Source organism: Salvelinus alpinus, chromosome 39, assembly GCF_045679555.1.
Source record: "Salvelinus alpinus chromosome 39, SLU_Salpinus.1, whole genome shotgun sequence".
NCBI lineage: Eukaryota > Metazoa > Chordata > Actinopteri > Salmoniformes > Salmonidae > Salvelinus > Salvelinus alpinus.
Window position 1 is genome coordinate 8,173,701 of NC_092124.1, and position 23,619 is coordinate 8,197,319.

At 42.1% G+C, this 23,619-nt stretch overlaps 1 protein-coding gene across 1 annotated transcript; it reads right to left on the minus strand.

Annotated features, from left to right (window-relative positions):
* Positions 1-5,249: 5,249 nt before the first annotated feature.
* On the minus strand, positions 5,250-23,235 carry LOC139566739 (uncharacterized). Its single transcript, XM_071388020.1, has 7 exons — positions 22,715-23,235; positions 21,012-21,142; positions 20,658-20,813; positions 17,184-17,348; positions 16,428-16,539; positions 16,077-16,204; positions 5,250-13,196 (listed from the first exon to the last, which is right to left on the minus strand). The coding sequence occupies exons 1-7, from the start codon at positions 22,995-22,997 to the stop codon at positions 12,153-12,155; spliced, it is 2,019 nt and encodes a 672-aa protein (XP_071244121.1). The 5' UTR covers positions 22,998-23,235; the 3' UTR covers positions 5,250-12,152.
* Between the last annotated feature and the right edge of the window lie 384 nt (positions 23,236-23,619).

Here is a 23,619-nt window from a genome sequence, read left to right on the forward strand (position 1 = left end):
TTTTTTACTTACACTTGTATGTTGACTTCTCCATATTAATGTTGGTTTTAAGTTTTGGCTGACTTTTCTAAGCGGATGTACAATCATCGTAAATTGAATTATGGGGCGTTTCAGGCCCGGAGTGAACATAGTTAGTTGTACACTCGCAAACTCTATCAAAAACGAGGGCTGAGGGGCTTACGTTGCTAACTTCCCTTGCTTGACTAATCATTTGGACCAACGGCAAAGATGGCCGCGGGGATTCCCCCAAGGGCATAAGGCGAGAGTAAGTATTTTATGAGTTTGAAACGCAGCCCATATCTCCATGTTACAGCACATGTTTACGGAAGACAGAAGGACTTCCTGTTCTAATTAGCTATCTAACATGCTCTGAACCCCTGTGTGTAACGGAAGAAGGCTGCCAGAAACTTGTAACTGAATAATACTGTCGTTTGCAAATGTGATAAAGCCAGTTAAAACAGTAAGTGTATAATTTGCATTTGTGAAACTATTTTGATGTGGTATTAAAGTAAAGGGCTTTGTTTCTAGAACCGCATCGCAATTGGGAATAGATTTAGACTTTTTAAGAGTACATCTTGGGCGCCCCCCATAGTTGACACACAGTGTTTTCTCTATCCTAGTCACTAAATTATGTAGACGAGTGTTGAATAAAATTATATTTAAACTTACTCTGCCGGCTGTCCACAGGAAAGTATTATTAAATCAACTTCAAAACGCGGGTCTATGTGTGTGGCAATCAATATGTTTTGCTCATGACCGTAGGCACACGCACGCAAACCATGCATACTAACCAAAGTCTTGCAGGTGTTTACATGTTTTTGCAAATGTGATAGAATTGTCTACTTCAGTACCACTCTAACAAGTCAGGTAAATAATACTTTCCTGTGGATATTTTGTCTCGAAGGACCTTGTAGAGGACCATTTCCAGAATGAAACACTGTCTTGTACCAGACAGTGTATTTTTTAAATTCTGGTCTCCAGGCATTCTCTATCCCAACTTTAAACTCCCTCTGACTATGCCATCCTGCACATATCTCACATTGTGGGATCACACTGCTGCAACATGTCCGAAACTAGACCAGGTTCAGAACCTAGGCCCTCACAAAATAACAAATATGACCATACCAGGTAGAAACTGTGTCAAAGCTCAACAAAACAGACAGAGTATTCTCAGTCTTGCCATTGCCACCGGGTCTACGTCTCATCAAACAGCAGGTGTCACAAACAGGAATATTCTTTTTTATTTGATCCACCTCTACACTCAATGCTACCCCATTGATCACTCTTTTGAACGGTGCCCTGCTCTGGAGAGCAAAGCACAACAAGGGTCGATCCCTGAGGGGAATGACGTGGAAAATGGCGCTGACGGATAGGGCTGCTGTGCTTCTAGCGCTTAGAAAACATTGCAGTATTTAGTTTTTTAAGTGTTATTTCTTACATTATTAGCCCAGGAAATGTTTTCTTATTACATACTGCCGGGAAGAACTTTTGGAAATCAGAGCGGCGGTAACTCACCAGCACTATCAGAATTACGACCAGGAATACGACTTTCCCGAATCGGATCCTTTGTTGGTACACCCCAGGGCGATTGAACTGATTCCAGAGGCTGATCCAAAACACCGCCGGCAGAAAAGAGGTGCTCGGAGTGGACTTCTAGTCCAACTCAGGAGGCGCACACACCACCCACCGCTTCCGAGTATGTTACTCGCTAATGTTCAGTCTCTGGATAATAAAGTTGACGAGCTCAGGGCGAGGATTTCCTTCCAGAGAGACATCAGGGATTGTAACATACCCTATTTCACGGAAACAAGGCTCTCTCGGGATATACTGTCTGAGTCCGTAAAGCCAGTTGGGTTCTCAGTTCATCACGCAGACAGGAATAAATATCATTCTGGGAAGAAGGGTGGGGGTGTATGTTTCATGACTCATGGTGTGATTGTGATAACAAACAGGAACTCAAGTCCTTTTGTTCACCAACCTAGAATACCTCAATCAAATGCCAACCGTATTACCTTCCAAGAGAATTCTCTTCGGTTATATTCACAGCCGTGTATATTCCCTCTCAAGCCGATACCACAACGGCCCTCAAAGAACTTCACTAGACTTAATGCAAACTGGAAACCACATATCCTCAGGCCGCATTTATTGTAGCTGGAGATTTTAACAAAGCAAATTTTAGAAAAATGTTACTGAAGTTCTATCAACACATTGACTGTAGTACTCGCGCTGCTAAAACACTCAACCACTGCTACTCCAACTTCCAGGATCCCTACAAGGCCCTCCCTTCGGAAAATCTGATAAACTCCATTTTGTTCCTCCCTTCCTATAGGCAGAAACTCAAACAGGAAGTCCCCGTGCTAAGGACAATTCAATGCTGATCTGACCAATTGGAGTCCACGCTTCAAGATTGTTTTGATCACGCGGACTGGGATATGTTCCGGGTAGCCTCCGAGAACAACATAGACGAATTCACTGATACGGTGACTGAGTTTACATTTTTATTTTATTTAACCAGGTAAGCTAGTTGAGAACTTGTTCTCATTTGCAACTGCGACCTGGCCAAGATAAAGCAAAGCAGTTCGACACATACAACAACACAGACTTACACATGGAATAAACAAACATACAATCAATTATACAGTAGAAAAATCTATATACAGCATGTGCAAATGAGGTAGGATAAGAGAGGTAAGGCAATAAATAGGCCATGGTGGCGAAGGAATTACAATATAGCATTTAAACACTGGAATGGTAGGATGTGCAGAAGATGAATGTGCAAGTAGAGATACTGGGGTGCAAAGGAGCAAGATAAATAAATACAGTATGGGGATGAGGTAGATTGGATGGGCTATTTACAGATGAGCTATGTACAGGTGCAGTGATCTGTGAGCTGCTCTGACAGCTGGTGTTTAAAGCTAGTGAGGGAGATAAGAGTCTCCAGCTTCAGAGATTTTTGCAGTTTGTTCCAGTCATTGGCAGCAGAGAACTGGAAGGAGAGGCAGCCAAAGGAAGAATTGGCTTTGGGGGTGACCAGTGAGATATACCTTCTGGAGCGCGTGCTACGGGTGGGTGCTGCTATGGTGACCAGTGAGCTGAGATTAGGCGGGGCCTTACCTAGCAAAGACTTATAGATGACCTGGAGCCAGTGGGTTTGGCGACGAGTATGATACGAGGGCCAGCCAACGAGAGCATACAGGTAGCAGTGGTGGGTAGTATATGGGACTTTGGTGACAAAACGGATGGCACTGTGATAGCAAATTGGATGCAGTCTGAGTAGAGTGTTGGAGGCCATTTTGTAAATGACATCGCCGAAGTCGAGGATAGGTAGGATGGTCAGTTTTACGAGGGTATGTTTGGCAGCATGAGTGAGGATGCTTTGTTGCGAAATAGGAAGCCGATTCTCAGGAAGTGTATAGGAGATGTTGGACTCACTGTGACTATTAAAACCTACCCTAACCAGAAACCGTGGATAAATGGCAGCATTCACGTAAAACTGAAAGCGTGAACCATTGCATTTAGCCATGGCAAGGTGACTGGGAATATGGCCAAATACAAAAAAATGTTATTCCCTCCGTAAGACAATCAAACAGGCAAAACGTCAGTACAGAGACAAAGTGGAGTCACAATTCAACAGCTCAGACACGAGACGTATGTGGCAGGGTTTACAGACAATCACGGACTACAAAAGAAAAAACAGCCACGTCGCGGATCACAGAAGTCTTGCATCCTGACAAGCTAAACACCTCGCCCACTTTGAGGATAACACAGTGCCACTGACACGGCCCGCTACCAAGGACTGTGGGCTCTCCTTCGTGGCCAACGTGAGTAAGACATTTAAGCGTGTTAACCCTCGCAAGGCTGCCGGCCCAGACAGCATCCCTAGCTGCGTCCTCAGAGCATGCACAGACCAGCTGGCTGGAGTATTTACGGACATATTCAATCTCTCCCCATCTCAGTCTGCTGTTCCCAAATGCTTCAAGATGTCCACCATTGTTCCTGTACCCAAGAAAGCAAAGGTAACTGAACTAAATGACCATCACTCACTTCTGTCATCAAGTGCTTTGGGAGACTAGTCAAGGATCATATCACCTCCACCTTACCTGACACCCTAGACCCACTTCAATTTGCTTTGCGCCCCAATAGATGCACAGATGATGCAATCGCCGTCACACTGCACACTGCCCCATTTCATCTGGACAAGAGGAATACCTATGTAAGAATGCTGTTCATTGACTATAGCTCAGCATTCAACATCATAGTATCCTCCAAGCTCATCATTAAGCTCAAGGCCCTGGGTCTGAACCCCACCCTGTGCAACTGGGTCCTGGACTCCCTACCGGGCCGCCCACTAGGTGGTGAAGGTAGGAAACAACACCTCCACTTTGCTGATACTCAACACTGGGGCACTCAACACTGGGGCCCCACAAGGATGCGTGCTCAGCACCCTCCTGTACTCCCTGTTCACCCATCATTGAGTGGCCATGCACGCCTCCAACTGAATCATCAAGTTTGCAGACGACACAACAGTAGTAGGCCTGATTACCAACAATGACGAAACAGCCTACAGGGAGGAGGTGAGGGCCCTGGGAGTGTGGTGCAAGGAAAATCACCTCTCACTCAACGTCAATAAAACAAAGGAGCCGATTGTGAACTTCAGGAAACAGCAGAGAGAGCACCCCCCCTATCCACATCAACGGGACAGCAGTGGAGAGTGGAGAAGGTGGAAAGTTCCTCGTCGTACACATCACTGACAAACTGAAATGGTCCACCCACATAGACAGTGTGGTGAAGAAGGCGCAACAGCGCCTCTATAACCTCAGGAGGCTGAAGAAAGTTGGCTTGGCACTTAAAACCCTCACAAACTTTTACAGATGCACAATTGAGAGCATCCTGTCGGGCTGTATCACCGCCTGGAACGGAAACTGCACCGCCCACAACCGCAGTGTTCTCCAGAGGTTGGTGCGGTCTGCACAACGCATCACCGGTGGCAAACTACTTGCCCTCAAAGAAACCTACAGCACCCAATGTCACAGGAAGGCCAAAAAGATCATCAAGAACAACAAACACCCGAACCACTGCCTGTTCACCCCGCTACCCTCCCAGAAGGTGAGGTCAATACAGGTGCATCAAAGCTGAGACCGAGAGACTGAAAAACAGCTTCTATCTCAAGGCCTTTAGACAGTTAAATAGCCATCACTAGCACAGAGAGGCTGCTGCCCTATATACATAGACTTGAAATCACTGGCCACTTTAATAATGGAACACAAGTTACTTTAATAATGTTTGCATATTTTGCATTACTCGTCTCATATATACTGTATATACTGTATTATATCCTATTCTACTGTATCTTAGTCTGTCGCTCTGACATTGCTCGTCCAAATATATATATATTATTTTTATTCACTTTAAAAAAAATGTAATATCCAAAACATACAATATACTTGTGAAGAACAGTGAAGCCGCTCAACAACTACACCACACCAGTCATCCAACAGACTCCCATTCAGAGCGACACACAGAAGCGTCCAGGGTCAACGCCCTGCTCAAGGGCACGTCGACAGATCTCCCTCAAGGCCCAAAAAAAATGGGGACTCGAACCCTCCAAGATCCCCCCCATAGTTCCCCATAGCTGTCCCTCAACCGTCCGAGACCCCTCCCACAGTCACCCCTCCAAGAAAAAAGAAAGAAAAGAAAATAATAAAAATTCCATTCCCCAACCCCAATAACCCAACAGCCAAGAAAATGAACTCATGAGAAAAAAAAGACAAAAGAGAACAGAAAACAATGCAAAAAAATCAACGAATATCAAGGACAACTAAAATCATAACAGCAAGGGCAACTGTATATGTTTGAGTGCATATCTGGTACTATTTACATGTGTGTATTTGAATAAGAGTGTGGATATGCATGTGTACAAACACCTGCACGGCATCAGCCTCAGCCTCAGGCAAACCGGCATTAGCTGTAAAAACACTGCCCCTCAGTGTCATTCAAACGTAGTTTTTATTATGTTTTATTTTGACTATTTTTTATACTTTATCTTTGACCATCATTCTATCTCCCGCCCAGCAACTCCACTCCCACTTGTCTCCAATTCCACATCCCAACCCTCAGCTTACCTCAGCCCATCACACCCATCTCTGCTGGCCACACTCTTCGGATTTCTACGCAACATAAATCTTTCAACTATGCTGTGATGTTTAACGTCCAATTTCAATCTACCTAATCAAATAGAATCCACAGAGTGCGAGTTGAAGATAAATACTTTTACTGAGAGTATTAGTAATTGACTGACCCGGTCTCTCCAGATCTCCCAACAGTACTATTTCTAGGGTAAATTTTGATCAATGCTATGCTTTTTTAGCCATTCCTGAACCTGAGACCAGAAACAGGCTACCTGAGGGCAATACCAAAATAAATGGTCTATTGATTCTGTATCATCACAACAAAATCTGCAGAGCTTCGATGATTTAATGCCCCAAATATTCAACATTTTGTTGGTGGCAAGAATTCTATATAATAATTTTAGCTGAAAAGCACGAAGTCTTGAATCTTGCGTTGTTTTATATATCAACTCATACACCCTGTACCGCGGAATTATTTTGCAATCTGTATGGCACAGTTGTCAACGTACTGATCCTCAAATGAAACTGGTATACTTTACTATTTATGCTATTTTTATTCCTCCACCAGTTTTGATCCTTTATATTGGGCAGACAGACCAGTTCCCTACCTCCTCCCGCTGCCACCTGCCTCCTCCATTTTTTGGGGTAATGCTGTAATCAATTGGTTGTACTCTTGGATTTAGCAGACCTTCCCGTACAATTCTGATAACTCCATGAAAGACACAACTCTACCATTCCAATTTACAATATCATTTAAGAACAAAATACCCTTTTCAAACATCTATCCCATAAATACAGCTATTTTATCAACCAGCACATTTGAGTTCAGCCATAATATTTGTTCTATCTTTTCAGGGGATGAAATTGTAGCTAGCTCTGCAATGCTTGTTTGAAAATGAGTGATACTTTGAAAAAAGTATAATTTTCAATTAATTAAAAATGAGACATGAAAATGAGACAAAGGCAATTTTTAAACAATGGATGAGCTTTTCTTAGTAATCTACTTGTGAACCATTTAGGGTTCAAGTACAACTTTTGAATAAGTGAAGCTTTTAGAGAGAGGTTTAGTGCTTTTATATTTAATAATCTCAACCCACCCAATTAATATTAATTATATAGATAGGCACGCTTTATTTTGTCTGGTTTAGCATCCCAGATAAAGCAAAATATTTTTTGCTTATATGATTTGAAAAACAAATCATCAGGAGTAGGCAGCGCCATAAGTAAGTGAGTAAACTGAGATATGACTAAGGAGTTAAATCAGGGCAATTTTTTTCCATGGATGCAGGATCTTGTCTATTTTTACAAGTTTTCTATTGAAATTCATTGTGGAGAGCTTATTTATATCTTTGGTGATATGAATACCAAGTATGTCTACATCGACGTGTGGGGGCTAAACTCATGACTATGATTACATTTCCATTATTAGCAGCATCTAGGCTGTCCACTTTGAAGAGCTGAAACAGAATGGCTATATAAGGAATGGAACATATATGACCAGGGCCCGCTACCATTATAACCTATACAGCTGTCAGATGTGGCCGTTAACAAGCAAGAACTGAGATGGAAAGATAATGGTGGCGAAAGGTCAAGGGAAGTTATTTTCATTTATACGTTATGCAAAGACGGAATACTATAAAGGCAGGGCTCTGTGATATGAGAATTTAGCTTTTTCCATGGAATTGCTTGGCTTTGTTACTTTGTAATAAAGTCTAACTGAATCTACAAGTTCCGGTGTCTGTGCAAATATTTGACTCAATATTTTTCCACTACAAACGTCAGCCCATTTTATAGGTAAACTGCAGGGTAATGTAAAAGTTGTATTTTTTAAAGATCCAAAAAGTAATATTGTTCACTTATCTTAATTAAGTTTTAGTCCAGAAAAGTTATCTAGATCATCAATGAGACATTGCAGGGATCTAGCTTGCGGACTTAATATAAAACTTCAGTCATCTGCATACATGTTTTTAAGCCTTGGATTTCTGATCCTCCTAATGTTGTTATTGTGTCTGATTTTAATAGCTAGCATTTCGATGGCCATAACGAATAGATATGGTGACAGTGAACACCCTTGTTTAACTCCTTATTTTTGTAATAGATTACATTAGATCGTTCTTGAATAAGTCCCTCTAGATCTTTTTGTTTTTTCTCTTAACTTATTTTGTATCTCTGTAGTATCGTTTTTATTGCTATCTACCTGTACTATTAGTTCAAGTATTTCCCTTGTTAGTCCTGTCTCTTTAGCCAGAAACTGCCTTTTTATTATTGATGAATATTGAATTGAATGACCTCTGAAGGTACATCTAAAGGTATCCCAAACAATAAGGGGATTTGCTGAACCAACATTATACTGGAAAAATTCAGTTCTAAATGATTTTGTCCCCGTCCACGTGGAAATTCTATAAGAGTTATGTGAAGGCCAATTAGATGATGATCCAATCGCATTCTGTCTCCTGTTAAAAACTTTTTTAACCTTTGATGCAAGAGTGAAAGAGACAAGAAAGTAGTCTAGACGACTAGCTTGATTAAGTCTCCTCCATGTATATCTCACTAGGTCGGGGTTTTTTAGTCTCCAAATATCCACCATTTCTAATGTGTCCATAATATTTGTAATTTCTTTAAGGGCACGGTGATGATAGTTTGTAGAGTGATTTCCTTTACGGTCCATTGAGGTACTTAACACTGTGTTATAGTCTCCCACCATAATGATCTGATCATTTGTTGCCTGTAAGTTCAATAAATTGGTATAAATATTTTCGAAGAAGTATGGATCATCCTGATTTGGACTATATAGATTAATGAGCCAAATCTCTTTTTCGTCCACTTTCATATTCAAAAAGATCCAGCTTCCTTGAGAATCATTACTGACTATTTGCACATTCAGATCGAAGTTTTTGTTAATTAATATCATCACACCTTTTGAGTTCCTTTGTCCATGACCGAAAATTATTTCACCACCACATTCCTTTTTCCACGCAACTTCATCTAAGGATGTAGAGTGAGTTTCCTGTAAACAGTATATGTTATATTCCTTTTTTTTAGCCATGTAAAGACTGATATTTTTTTTATTATCTGCTAAACCGTTACAATTATAACTGGCTATACTTATTTCACCCCTTACCATAACTAGATACTATACTCAGTCTAAATTGACCATAATTAGTGCTTGTAAAGTTACTGCCATCAGAGGTATTACGACGGTCAAAATTAGAGCTTTCAGGTCTGATATTTAGAATTCAAGAAATAGGTTCTAGAAATGTGTTTTATTCAGTTGCCTGTTTGCCTGTGAGCCAATGCCACAGATGTTAGAAAATTGAGACAAGATATTATGTGTGTAGTAAATCGTAGGTTGATGTGTATAATATTTGATGTGATTTAGTGAGTGTGTACAATGTCTGTATAAGATTAAGACTATAATGTGTGATGTCCAAATACATAACCCTGCCAATTTGCATGGTTGTCTATGTGTGTAACATGTAGTGCGTATAGCCTTAATATTGTTAGATTCTGGGTTAAACTTGGAACATTGTTATACTCAGAAGTATAGTATCTAAGGATTGAAGGAGACTGATTTTTACATCAGAAGTTAATGGTCGTCTGTAGGAGCCAGATGGCTTTGGAATGTGTTAGGGGAGACGGGTAGAGATCTTTGGATAAGGTGTCAAGGGGGTTGAGGTCAGGTCAGATTCCCTTAAGGGAGAAACAATGGTTTGTTATCCTATCACTTTGTCTTCCTGTCTAACAATAAAATATGTAAGGATTGGTGAGAAGGGGGGAGTGCCTAAATTGGAGTATATATACTTGTGGTGGTGGGAAATGTTTTTGTCTGAATGCAGCTGTATTGACCCTTTGAGCAGAATAAACTTGGTTAAGCTTTCATAAATGTCCATTGAGTTTTTTACTCTGAGAATTAGAACCTAACAATATTCATGATGATAATTGTAATCCATATTGTATCATAATTACCTTTAACATCATTGAAAAACACATCCCAGCATTTCCATAGCAATTGACGTTTCACATGATTTTGAAAGAGACCTTACATTACTATAGACGGCTTCACTACAGTACAAATGTATCCCGTACAATATGTTATTATTCCCCAATGTCCCTATTCTGATATCTTCCCCTTGCTTGTTGTAAACATGTAGACAAAGACATAGACAAACAAGAAGCATTAAATTATAGAACAGTTCGACAATAGAGGGAGAGTGGGAGAAAAGAGAAGAGTGAGAGAAGAGAGCGAGATCAAGTATGTATGTATAAGTCCGTATGTGTAAGCGAGCATGTAATTGAGTACGTGTGTTCATATCCACTTCATAGTGTTCAGATATTTTTACAGTTCCCATACTTTCTTTTTTTCGTAACCCTGTAGAATTTAGTACAGCCATGGTGTTATGGAGCTGTCTCGGAATAGCTGTCCATCTATAAAGAGTTTGTCCACAATGAGAAAGGCACACTTAGCCATCTCCCTCTGTTGCCTCTGTACAGGATACAGTCTCTTGCGACGTTCGTTTATCTCCCATGGAAATTGGTCAATAAGACTGAATTTGGTCCCTTTAAGCTCCCTTCCCCTGCTTTTGATCAGCTCCTTTGTTGGTAGTGTTCACATTTTGCGATGATCGGTCGGGGACCCTTGGTCTTGTCACTCTGAGCTCCAAGTCTCTGTACTCGGTGGAAAGACACCTTGTTTACAGTCTCTAGAGGAAGTTTCAAGGTGGATTGCATGAAGTCTCTGATCACGCCCTCTGGATTATTGGATGCATCCTTAGGATTCCGAGAAAATATAAAATGTTCACGCATGCTACGACTTTGTATATCGAGTAGCGACTCCCTCATCACTCTGTTTTCCCTAAGTTGACAATCCATGTTGGAATTGTGGATTTTTACCTTGGCTGTGAGTGTATTGTTCTCTCCTTGGAGCATGAGAATTTTACTCTGGCTAAACTCCCCCCTCAGCCCTGCTACTTCCTCACACAACTGTTCCAGTGTTGCATGGATTCCAGCCAGAGCACTAGCCTCTAGTGCATGGATTCCAGCCAGAGCACTAGCCTCTAGTGCATGGATTCCAGCCAGAGCACTAGCCTCTACTTAAACGGTAAGTAAATCGTCTGTCTGTAGATTAATGTGTCTTTTTTGGGGGGGGGTTCTTTTGTGAGATAGCCGGATCTTTCCATGATGGAGTATGTTGTTCCTCCATAGCGTAAAGCTGTTGATACTCGTCGATTTCCCTCAGGATCTCCTTAGTATCCAGGTTGGCTCTTTACTGCAACCAGTTGTTTACAAAAAGTTTTTAACAATGCGTCTTTCCCACGACAACGACCGGTGTTTTTGTAGTACAGCCACCTAGCACTGTTGTTTGGTTAGCTGTGTTTCCTAGCTGTTAAAAGCTAACTGCGCCTCGGAATCCACGCAAAAACAGGTTTGGTCCATATCTTCCCTACTATATGTCAAGTAGCTGGCAGGTAGCCTAGCAGTTAAGAACCAAAAGTCACTGGTTCAAGTCTCCATGCCGACTAGGTGAGAAATCTGTTGATGAGACCTTGATCAAGGCACTTAACCCTAATTGCTCCTGTAAGTCGCTCTGGTTAAGAGCGTCTTCTAAATGACTAAAATGTAAATAAAAGTAAGTAAACATGAATTAAGGCACTATCATTTCCTCACTATAAAACACAAGTATCAACCTAAAGGGCCAGTTTCACTCTTCATCAGGAAAGCATTTTTACAGACACCTTCACACCAAACATCACCATATCATCTACTCTACCTCATCATAATCATTCTTCCCTCATGTCACCTCATCCAGTTCCCTACTGCATCCAAAACCAACAGAATGAACTACAAACTAACTAGTACTACATTACATACACTATTCTCTATACATGGGCTGTGTGCATTTTCTGCTGGTGTATCCTGAGGTAGCTCCTCTCTGAGAACATCTTGCATTGTGTACAGGTGAATGGCCTTTCTCCTGTGTGGACCTTCAAGTGCATCTTCAGCTAGTGCTGGTGGGAGAACCTCTTCTCACACTGGGGGCAGCTGTAGACTTTCTCCCGTGTGGACCTTCTGGTGCCTCTTCAGGTTGCCAGCATGGGCAAAGCGCATGTGACACTGGGTACAGCTGAAGGGCTTCTCTCCATTGTGGACACTCCTATGTCTGATAAGGTTACTCAGGAAGGAGAAGCTCTTGTAACACAGCTTACACTTGAAGGGCCTCTCCTTGGTGTGAATGGTCTGGTGCTCCTTCACATAGTTTGCTTTAGCAAAGCGCTTCCCACACGTTGGGCAGATGTACAGCTTGTCGGCGTCCGTCCTAATGCTCGACCTCCCACGTTGTGACCCAATGACACCTGAGGAGGTAGAAGCAGGAGCCACCACCCTCAGGTGGTTAATCTTTGAACTCCTTCCTTGACCTTTAGCCATTGTCTGGGTGTTGTTGGAATTGTGTTCTGTGTTATAGGCTAGGTACCTCTTGTTGTGAATGCCCATCCTGACCCTGTCTGTATTGGTGGGGTAACCAGGAGGTAACTGGGGAAGACTAGACCCAGGTCCAGGCCTTCTATGAACCCAGTCACCAGGCATTAGATGTGACCCTGAAGGAGAAGACAGACTTCCTGTTAGACTCCCACCAGGGGGGTCTCCTGTCACTCTCTGTGAAGGCTGAAACTCAGGGTAACCTGCTCTGTTCATCATGGATACTGTGGTGTTTGTATCATAGGAACAGGAGGGTCTATCTCTATCAGCCCAAGGCCCGGCTTCATCCCTGCACTGAGACTGTGAAGAGAAGGATCTGGGCTGCAGACTGGATCCCTGAGTGGAGCCTCTGTCTCTCTGATGACCACCAGGACTGAGGTTGTTCAGTCCACTTGTCCACTGGTTGTGTTCTGTGTGGTGGTGGAGGAGTCTCTGTCCCTCTTGGCTGGGTCCTGGTTCCGACTCGGGAAGGAAGAGTGACGGCTCCTGATCCACGGTTCTGGTCCTGGGCCAGGGTATGTGATCAGTTGCTTCAGAGGTCCACTCTCTCCCACCAGTAACACTGGTTATAAGCAGGTCTTCATGGACTGCAGACTGCAAACAAAGATTGTACAGAAAAGCATATAAGAAACTCTTTGCTGTACATATAGAAACATGACATGATATAATAAAATGTTAACGACAGTCAAGCCCATCTCTAACACTGTGATTCAAGTACCTAACAATATGGAGCCATTGGAGTTTATTGAGTTTATTATAAAAAATGTCCTTGTGTGTTGATTAAAGAATTAAGTATAATGTTGTGGTTCGACTGAAATAAGAGAAACTCAGTCCCTGCAATGATACAAAAATAACCAGGTCAGTCAGCACAGAGTCAATTTTGTATTTAATTTAAACAAAATGATCATACAATCACAAAACATGAAGTTGAGTAATTTTATTACACAAAGCAATACATGTGACAGGTACAATAACTTTTCTCACTATGGTAACAATTGACCTTTTCTGTAAATCTGGTGCACTCGGTTTAATGTTAAGATACTTTGGAAAAGGTTCAACATTTACATTTCATACAGCTTCACTACTTCTTGTCAAGTAAACATGAATTAAGGCACCATCCTTATCTCACTTTCAAACACCAGTATCAACCTAAAAAGGGACGAAGTTGTCACTCTTCATCAGTGAAGAATATACAGTTGAAGTCGGAAGTTTACATACACTTAGGTTGGAGTCATGAAAACTTGTTTTTCAACCACTCCACAAATTTCTTGTTAACTATAGTTTTGGCAAGTTGGTTAGGACATCTACTTTGTGCATGACACAAGTAATTGTTCTTTAGAAGTTTCTGACAGGCTAATTGACATAATTTGAGTCAATTGGAGGTGTAACTGTGGATGTATTTCAAGGACTACCTTCAAACTCAGTGCCTCTTTGCTTGACATCATGGGAAAATCAAAATAAATCAGCCAAGACCTCCACAACCACAAGTCTGGTTCATCCTTGGGAGCAATTTCCAAACGCCTGAAGGTTCCACGTTCATCTGTACAAACAATAGTACGCAAGTATAAACACCATGGGACCACGCAGCCGTCATACCGCTCAGGAAGGAGACGTGTTCTGTCTCCTAGAGATGAACGTACTTTGGTGCGAAAAGTGAAAATCAATCGCAGAACAACAGCAAAGGACCTTGTGAAGATGCTGGAGGAAACAGGTACAAAAGTATCTATATCCACAGTAAAACGAGTCCTATATCGACATAACCTGAAAGGCCGCTGAGCAAGGAAGAAGCCACTGCTCCAAAACCACCATAAAAAAGCCAGACTACGGTTTGCAACTGCACATGCGGACAAAGATCGTACTTTTTGGAGAAATGTCCTCTGGTCTGATGAAACAAAAATAGAACTGTTTGGCCATAATGACCATCATTACATTTGGAGGAAAAAGGGGGAGGCTTGCAAGCCGAAGAACACCATCCCAACCGTGAAGCACAGGGGTGGCAGAATCATGCTGTGGGGGTGCTTTGCTGCAGGAGGGACTGGTGCACTTCACAAAATAGATGGCATCATGTGGAAGGAAAATTATGTGGATATATTGAAGCAACATCTCAAGACATCAGTCAGGAAGTTAAAGCTTGGTCGCAAATGGGTCTTCCAAATGGACAATGACCCCATGCATACTTCCAAAGTTGTGGCAAAATGGCTTAAGGACAGCAAAGTCAAGGTATTGGAGTGGCCATCACAAAGCCCTGACCACAATCCCATAGAAAATGTGTGGGCAGAACTGAAAAAGCGTGTGCGAGCAAGGAGGCCTACAAACCTGACTCAGTTACAGCAGCTCTGTCAGGAGGAATGGGCCACAATTCACCCAACTTATTGTGGGAAGCTTGTGGAAGGCTACCCAAAACGTTTGACCCAAGTTAAACACAATGCTACCAAATACTAATTGAGTGTATGTAAACTTCTGACCCACTGGGAATGTGATGAAAGAAATAACATCTGAAATAAATCATTCTCTCTACTATTATTCTGACATTTTACTTTCTTAAAATAAAGTGGTGATCCTAACTGACCTAAGACAGGGAATTTTTACTAAGATTAAATGTCAGGAATTGTGATAAACTGAGTTTAAATGTATTTGGCTAAGGTGTATGTAAACTTCCGACTTCAACTGTATATCTAAAACCAACAGAATTAACTAAAAGCGAACTAATATTACATGTCACTATACTCTACACATGGGCCGTGTGCATTTTCTGCTGACAAAACCAGAGGTAGCTCCTCTCTGAGAACCTCATCATGCAGTGCGTACAGGTGAATGGCCTCTCTCCTGTGTGGACCTTCAGATGCCTCTTCAGGTGGTGCTGGTAAGAGAACCTCTTCTCACACAGGTGGCAGCCAAATTATTTCTCCCCCGTGTGCATCCTCTGGTGGATCTCCACCTGTTTGGGGAAACTGAATGCTTTCCCACAGAATGCTTTCCCACAGAATGAACACGGGAAGCGCTTCTCTTTGCCACCGGATCTACTGATAGCGTCTTTACTACTGTCATTTGTCAATGGTCTTGTGTAGCCATTTAGTATTGAGGCACTGGCACTGTTTGATGTCTGGTTAAACAGAGTGTGAGGAGGACGAAGGCCAGGGAGTGTCTGTGTTGTAGCTGGGTCCATGTTCCAGTTGCTAGATCCTATAGAAGGCAGGCTGAAGGCAGCACCTGTTAGGGGGTTAACCTGAGGCAAAATCAGTCTCTCTGAATCACAACTATAGGAGCATGAAACAGCATCGCTAGCCGAGTCTGTCTGTTCTCTCCAGCCGTATATGGACACGTCCCCGCAGACCAAATCTACACCTCGCCCTGGTCTCAGCCTGTCTTGTCTTGTCGACTAAGTTTGGATTTTGTTTTGTGTTCGACTGTCTGTTTCTGGTTAACAGTGTTGTTCCCCAGCCCAGAATTGAGGATGCTGTCCCATCCACTGACCTCCACTATGTCATCTCTGGTCCTGGCCTGATCAGTGATGTTGTCCCTTGGGCCCTTGGCTGCACCCGTCTGAGTCTGGGTATCCATGATGGCTGCCCAGTCTCCTCTGTTAGCCTCCAGCCAACCACCTGTAGGAAGAGGGTTTACAAAGCATGACAGAGAGAACTCTACGTGTGGAGTTTCTTTACCTGGTCAATCACCTGGTAAAGTTAAGACATTATGTGTTTTTGTATGTAAACATAAGTTATATTGATTTCATTTTATGAATGAAGAAAACACTATAGCCAGGTGCATCACTATTCCCATTTAAGATATATTACTGTATGTAGGCTATATGTATTTCTCTCTTACCTTGCTCCCCCATCTTTAGTCCACTCAGCAGATCAATGCTCTCTGGTCCGTCCTCTATCGTCTCCTCTTTGACCAGCAGCAGATCAGGCTTCCCATCCCCCATGTCTACTGACTGTAAGAGATACAGAGTGAGAGGATGTTGGATCAAGAAATCTGATATGAGCACCCTGCTATGGAACATCTTCTGATTGGGCAATGAAGGATTGCTATGAGTACTATGCAAAAGTGTTAGTTGATTTGATTACTAATGGTTCCCGAGGGGCGTAGCAGTCTAAGGCACTGAGATGCAGTGCTAGAGGCGTCACTACAGACCCTGGTTCGATCCCAGGCTGTATCACAACTGGCCGTGATCAGGAGTCCCATAGGGCGGCGCACAATTGGCCCAGCATCGTCTGGGTTAGGGGAGGGTTTGGCTGGGGTAGGCTGTCATTGTAAAATAAGAATTTGTTCTTAACTAACTTCCCTAGTTAAATAAAGGTTCAATAAAAAATAAATAAAAATGGTTAGATAATTTAAAGGCATGGTCCCACACTTAAGACAAAATTAATCAATAGCTGTACAATACATTGTACAATACAGGTGTATCACAAAAGAATCTCAGAGTAGGAGTGCTGATCTAGGATCTTTCCATATAATCTTATTCATTATGATCTAAAAGGCTAAACTGATCCTAGATCAGTATTCCTACTCTGAGAGACTTTGTGGATACAGGCACTGACCTAATACCATTCAGACAGTAGTTCACAGTGGGCTCACCTCAGTGAGACTGTGTGTGGTCCTGTGCTGCTCAGCTGGTTCCTCTGTGGGTTCAGGAGGAGGTGTAGTCTGGTTGTCCTCCATGACCATGGTCTCCTCAGGGTTCCCCAGATCCTCCTCACACCCCTCCTCCTTCACCAGCAGCACCTCTGGACCCTCCTCCTCCTGGAAGAGTCAGGTGATACAGATTACACAGACATACACACCTCAGGTACACACGTACACATATAAACATTTTCAACATGGGTTGTTTACCCATCCCCACTACATTTGAGTGCTTTACTGTAGTTACAGAATGACTTGTTGTTAAACCCATCATGGTGGACATAAATATGTTGTGGGTAAAAATAAGTCAGCTATGATAAGTCAAAAGTCATCATCAGACAAACCTGACTAAACTATAATGACGTGTACAGTAGGTGTTTGTTAGTGTGTGGGTATGTGTAGGTATATTTAGTAAGTGTATATTGGTTATAAAGCACTGGTGGGTGTATGCAGAATAGGGTGAGATCAGATGTGATGTATACTAAAGAGAGTCTCAATGAAAGTCTTAGAATAAAAAGTCCCATTTTGTGTTTATTAAACAGAAACAAGTTTTAAATACACCATATGAAAACCACACACACAAGTCAACAACAAATCTGCATGTACTTGATGAACTGTATTCATTTTGTCATTAAAAGTGTCTCAGGAATTTTTTCAAATAAAAAAACACGAATATATCTTGATTAGATAAGTATTCAACCCGAGTCAAAACATGTTAGAATCACCTTTGGCAACGATTACAGCTGTGAGTCTTTCTGGGTATGTTCCTGAGAGCTTTGCACACCTGTATTGTACAATATTTGCACATTATTCTTAAAACATGCTCTTCATGTTCTGTCAAATTGGTTGTTGATCATTAGACAGACAGACATTTTCAAATCTTGCCATAGATTTTCAAGCAGATTGAAGTCAAAACTGTAACTAGGCCACTCAGGAACATTCAATGTCGTCTTGGTATGCAACGCCAGCGTATATTTGGCCTTGTGTTTAAGGTTATTGTCCTGCTGCAAGGTGAATTCATTTCCCAGTGTCTGTTGGAAAGCAGACTGACCCAGGTTTTCCTCTAGGATTTTGCCTGTGCTTAGCTCTATTCTGTTTCTTTTTATGATAAAAAACTCAGTCCTTGCCGATGACAAGCACACCCATAACATGATGCAGTCACCACCATGCTTGAAAATATGTAGTGTGGTACTCAGTTATGGGTTGTTTTGGATTTGCCCCAAACATAACGCTTTGTATTCAGGACAAAGTTAATTTCTTAGCCACATTTCTTGCAGTTTTACTTTAGTGCCTATTTGCAAACAGGATGCATGTTTAGGAATATTTGTATGTACAGGCTTCCTTCTTTTCACTCTGTCAATTAGGTTAGTATTGTGGAGTAACTACAATGCTTTTCATCCATCCTCAGTTTTCTCCTATCACAGCCATTAAACTCTGTAACTGTTTCAAAGTCACCATTGGCCTCATGGTAAAGTCGCTGAGTGGTTTCTTTCCTCTCTAGCAACTGAGTTAGGAAGGATGCCTGTATATTTTTAGTGACTGTGTGTATTGATACACCATCCAAAGTGTAATTAATAACTTCCTCATGCTCAAAGGGATATTCAATGCCTGCTTTTATTTTTATTTTACCAATATGTTCCCTTCTTTGCGAGGCATTGCAAAACCTTCCACCTTCTTTGTGGTTGAATCTGTGTTTGAAATTCACTGCTCGACTGAGGGACCTGACAATTATCTGTATGTGTGACAGAGACGAGGTAGTCATTCAAAAATCATGTTAAACACTACGCAACTTATGTGACACATTTTTACTCCTGAACTTATTTAGGCTATCCATAACAAAGGGGTTGAATACTTATTGACTCAAGACATTTCAGCTTTTCATTTTTTATTCATTTGTAAAAATGTCTTAAAACATAATTCCACTTTCACATTATGGGGTATTGTGTGTAGGCCAGTAACACAACAAAATGTGGAAAAAGTAAAGTGGTGTGAATACTTTCTGAAGGCACTGTAATTATATGTGTATCACACAATGCCTGACTGCAATATTCTACCCAGGAATATTCAACACTGAAATCTGTTATTCTGACAACAATGAAAATGAACCTTTGTCTTTAAAAGGAAGACTCGTTATGTGGTTGCCACGAGCAGAACCACAGATATTGTGATGAGCATGATGGTCTCACACAGTCACAAAGAGTATCTGCACATGTACACGGGTTCGCTTCACACTGCTACAAGGTGGTAGCTGCAGGACCAAAACATCAGAGAAGTTTAGCCTTGTGCATCAACGCTCTTAGTTGTTGCAGAAATTGACCAACTACCGCTGTTTACTTTGTGCATCTAAGTCATGTTGCTGAGTCTATCTTTACTGTAGGGTTTGATCTAAACAAACTTTCTATGTTATAGAGTGGAATGATTTTTCTGCTGGTGTATCCGGAGGTAGCTCCTCTCTGAGAACCTCTTCCCGCAGTGCGTACAGACGAACGGCCTCTCTCCCGTGTGAACCTTCAGGTGCGTCTTCAGCAGGTGTTGGCGGGAGAACCTCTTCTCACACTGGGGGCAGCTGTAGGGTTTCTCCCCTGTGTGGACCCTTTGGTGCCTCTTCAGGCTGCCAGACTGGGCGAAGCGCATGTGACACTGGGGGCAGCTGTAAGGTTTCTCTCCCGTGTGGACTCTCTGGTGGATCTCCACATTCTGTGAGCAGCTGAAGCCTTTGTTACAGAACATGCAAAGGAACCGTTTCTCTTTACTATTGCCTGATGTTGCTTCCCCAAGGGCCTTGGCCCTTTGGTCCTTTGAGTTCAATACCTGATCAAAAGGGACACGGCCGTGTAAATCGGAAGGCCCCATCGACGTGGACACTGGGTCGCGATCCCTGAATGCATGTGAAGGGGAGTGGGTCTCAACATTTGGATTTGTCTCTAAGCTTTCCCTGTAATCTAAGAAATCTCTGCCTTGTGAGTGTCTGTTTCCTAGGGAACTGTCTGCATTCCATGTGGGAGGAATGACGCCCTCTACTTTCACAGCCACCTCATCTACCACTATAACCTCCCCTTTCTCATCTAGGCACCCTTCAGAGTATACACTACTACTGTACTGGTTCCAGCCCCCTCTAGACAGATCAGTCTGTGTCTCTAAACCCAAGGGCATGTTGCCAGGGTCCATCTCCGTAGCGTAAGAACAAGACGGATCATCACCACCAGTGTCTATCGCGTCATCATCACCATCCCCACGGCAATGAACCATCCTCTGGTGAAATACCGGTAAGTAGTCAGAACCGGGAGCAGGAGGACAGCCCAGCCTCCCCCGCCCAAGTCTCTCTGGGTCTGATCTGTGGTCAGAACCTGTGTGTAAGAGCCTGTGTGTTACAGTTAAAGTCTTGGTGTCGGTCTCTGACTTGAGGACGGCGTTCTGCGTTCCACTGACCTCCGTGATGCTGCGTCGGGTCCTGGGCTGCGCTGGGACGGTGGTGGGGTCCTCCGTGCTTACAGGGGGCGCTCCAGCCTGGATGTCTCTGCTGTGCCGTGGGTCCTCCTCTCCTTCAGACCTCTCCTGCTTGACCCCAGGACCTGCATCTGCAGACTGACAAGAAGAGAGGAGGTTATTACCGGTACATGGGTTGAATTGGATAACAATGTCATAGGGAAGTCTCACAAGCTCCCCTATGGCAGATAAATAAGGATGTACATGTAAACAAGTGAATAGCTAAGGGGAGCCTTTCTGAAATGAACTGACCACATTTGACGTACTGTAATTTTAATGTAACACTATTACACTAACCTCTATCACAATAACGTGCTGGGTTGAGGTTCCACTCCCCTCATCAACAGTGATTGGTTGGTCATCTCTCCATGTATTGTGTCCCGCTGGCTTCACAAAGCTCCTGTGGCCTCCAGTGAGATGTCCTTCACCTGAGAGAGTGATTGGGGGAAAAGAGGTGGTTAGGTTAGGCACTGTCAATGCTCAACGATATATTGTACACTATTGATACTGTCTAGAATTGGCAAGGATGTAAGGCTAACACTTTTCATAACTTTTTGATATGCTTTGTATTGATCAATATATTGTTACTTGCATCACATTGTTTTAATTGAGGAAATAATAGGAAATGCAGCACATCAAGAATCTGGTTAGAATATGATATAGTGTCTTTGCACAAGATAGTTAAGTAATCAGGGGAATTATTGCATACAATCCAAAAAGTGACCAAGACCCAATTCTAGGTAACACATGCAGAAGGGAACAGGGAAGAGGCAGTGCGCTATATATGAATGGCGACAGTCTGTGTCATGAACAACATTAGCATGAGCAACAATAGTGGAATGGTTCGCCTTCAAACTGAAAGTCCCCCATTGATGCAAAAGGATAAAAATTGAGGAATCATGCCACAATTGGACTAGATAATTCTAAACAAGGTTGGAATGTTATATAAATTCAACAAAAGACAATTTAGTTTAACGCAACAAAAACAAAATATGTTAATCGCACTGTGGATGTAGACTTCGTAATTGCATTGAAGGCATACTTATATGCACTGTACAGCCTTATCCCATTTCATGGACCCAAGATCCATAGGTATCAGCCTACTCAGTGACAACCACAGATTACAATTCGGAAAAGTTTACACAAATATTAGCGGCGTAGCTCTTATTGTGTTACTTTAACTGTGGGAAATCACATCACTATTCAGTCTATTGTATTGAACATGCATTTTGCAATGTACACCCTTATACCTATGATCTTGGTAAGGAATAGGCTGTATAATGAGGTGATTTCCCACAGTTAAAGTTCCACAATGCTAATATTTGTTTAAACTATTCACAATTGTGTTCTGTGGGTGTCACTGAGTAGGCTAATACCCCATTTTATGGACCCAAGATCCATAAGTAAGGATGTACATTGCAATGTGAATGTTAAATACGCACAATATTTATTTAACCTTTATTTAACTAGGCGAGTCAGTTAAGAAGAAATTCTTATTTACAATGACGGCCTACCCCGGCCAAACTCTAACCCGGATGACGCTGGGCCAATTGTGCGCCACCTTATGGGATAGGCTGAAAGGTGAGGTGATTTCCCACAGTTCCACAATAAGAACTACGACGCAAATATTTCTACAAACTCTTCAGAATTGTAATCTGTGGGTGTCACTGAGTAGGCTGATACCTCATTTCATAGACCCAAGATCCATGGGTAAGGCTGTATGTACACTGCAATATAATAATGCCCCAATTTAATTCTGTAGTCTATACATCCACAGTACAATTTCAACAGACTTGTACTTTTGTCAAATTAACTAATTAGTCTTTTGTTGAATTTATATAAACAACATTACAACCTGGTTTAGCATTATCTATTGTGGCATGATTCCACTATTTTTATCCGTTTGAATCATTTTCAATGGGTTACTTTTATTTTGAATGCGGATTCCACTTTTGTTGTGCACGCTGATGTTGTTCACAACACACTTATGCAAACGGTACCTCTTGACATTTCTCTGTTTCGGTCGATGATCTTGACACTGCTGGGGCGACTGGTGAGGATGCGCTCTCGCATTGTCCTCTCTGCGCGCTCCCGTGATACCTTCAGTTCCTGTAGCTGTAGTTTCCTTCGCAATCCCCTGTTTTCTTTCTGGCTTTGAGTTATTTCCAAACGTAACACTGCATAGTCGTCGTCTACGAGTTTACAGATCTCTGCTACAGCTGCATTCGCTAGCACCTCCATGATGGAGGCTATTTGAGTGTGAAAAACCATACAGTTAGCCATTGTTCGCTAGCGCTACCTAGATAACATCTATCAACCAAGTCCAGTCTCCAGCGCGTATTAAACACTACACGCTGCAAGTATGTGGTACTGTGCAGTTAACTGAGTAATCTATTGAGTTCCAGGGTGTTAATAAACGTCAAAATAACAATGAAAACGCTCAAATGGAAATTGTTCTTAGTCACTGTTCACTTTCTGTTTACTTCTTCTTCGTGTGAGTTTCCGGTAGATTGGACGCTGTGTTGGTTATTGTTGCCTTTCACAGGTCGGAGTGTGAATTGCACATTTTGTCACAAAAATAATGGAAATGGAGAAAATAAATTGCACCACCATCTAACCCACAAAATGTATACAGCACTATACCCCTTTTTTATTTTTTATTTTTTTACATCTCGCACTATTTTTAATTATTTATTTACATTTTTGAATTTCAATAACTCTTTGGTCATATGACCTACTGACTTCAAACAAGGTTCAGAATGTACACTCAGTGGGCCTACACATTGCACACCCTTTAGTTTGTCCATTTTCATCTCACAAGTTTTTACATAAATTTTTCAAACTTTCAAATTTCAATAGCTCCTTGGTCATGTGACCTACTGACTTCAAACAAGGTTCAGAATGT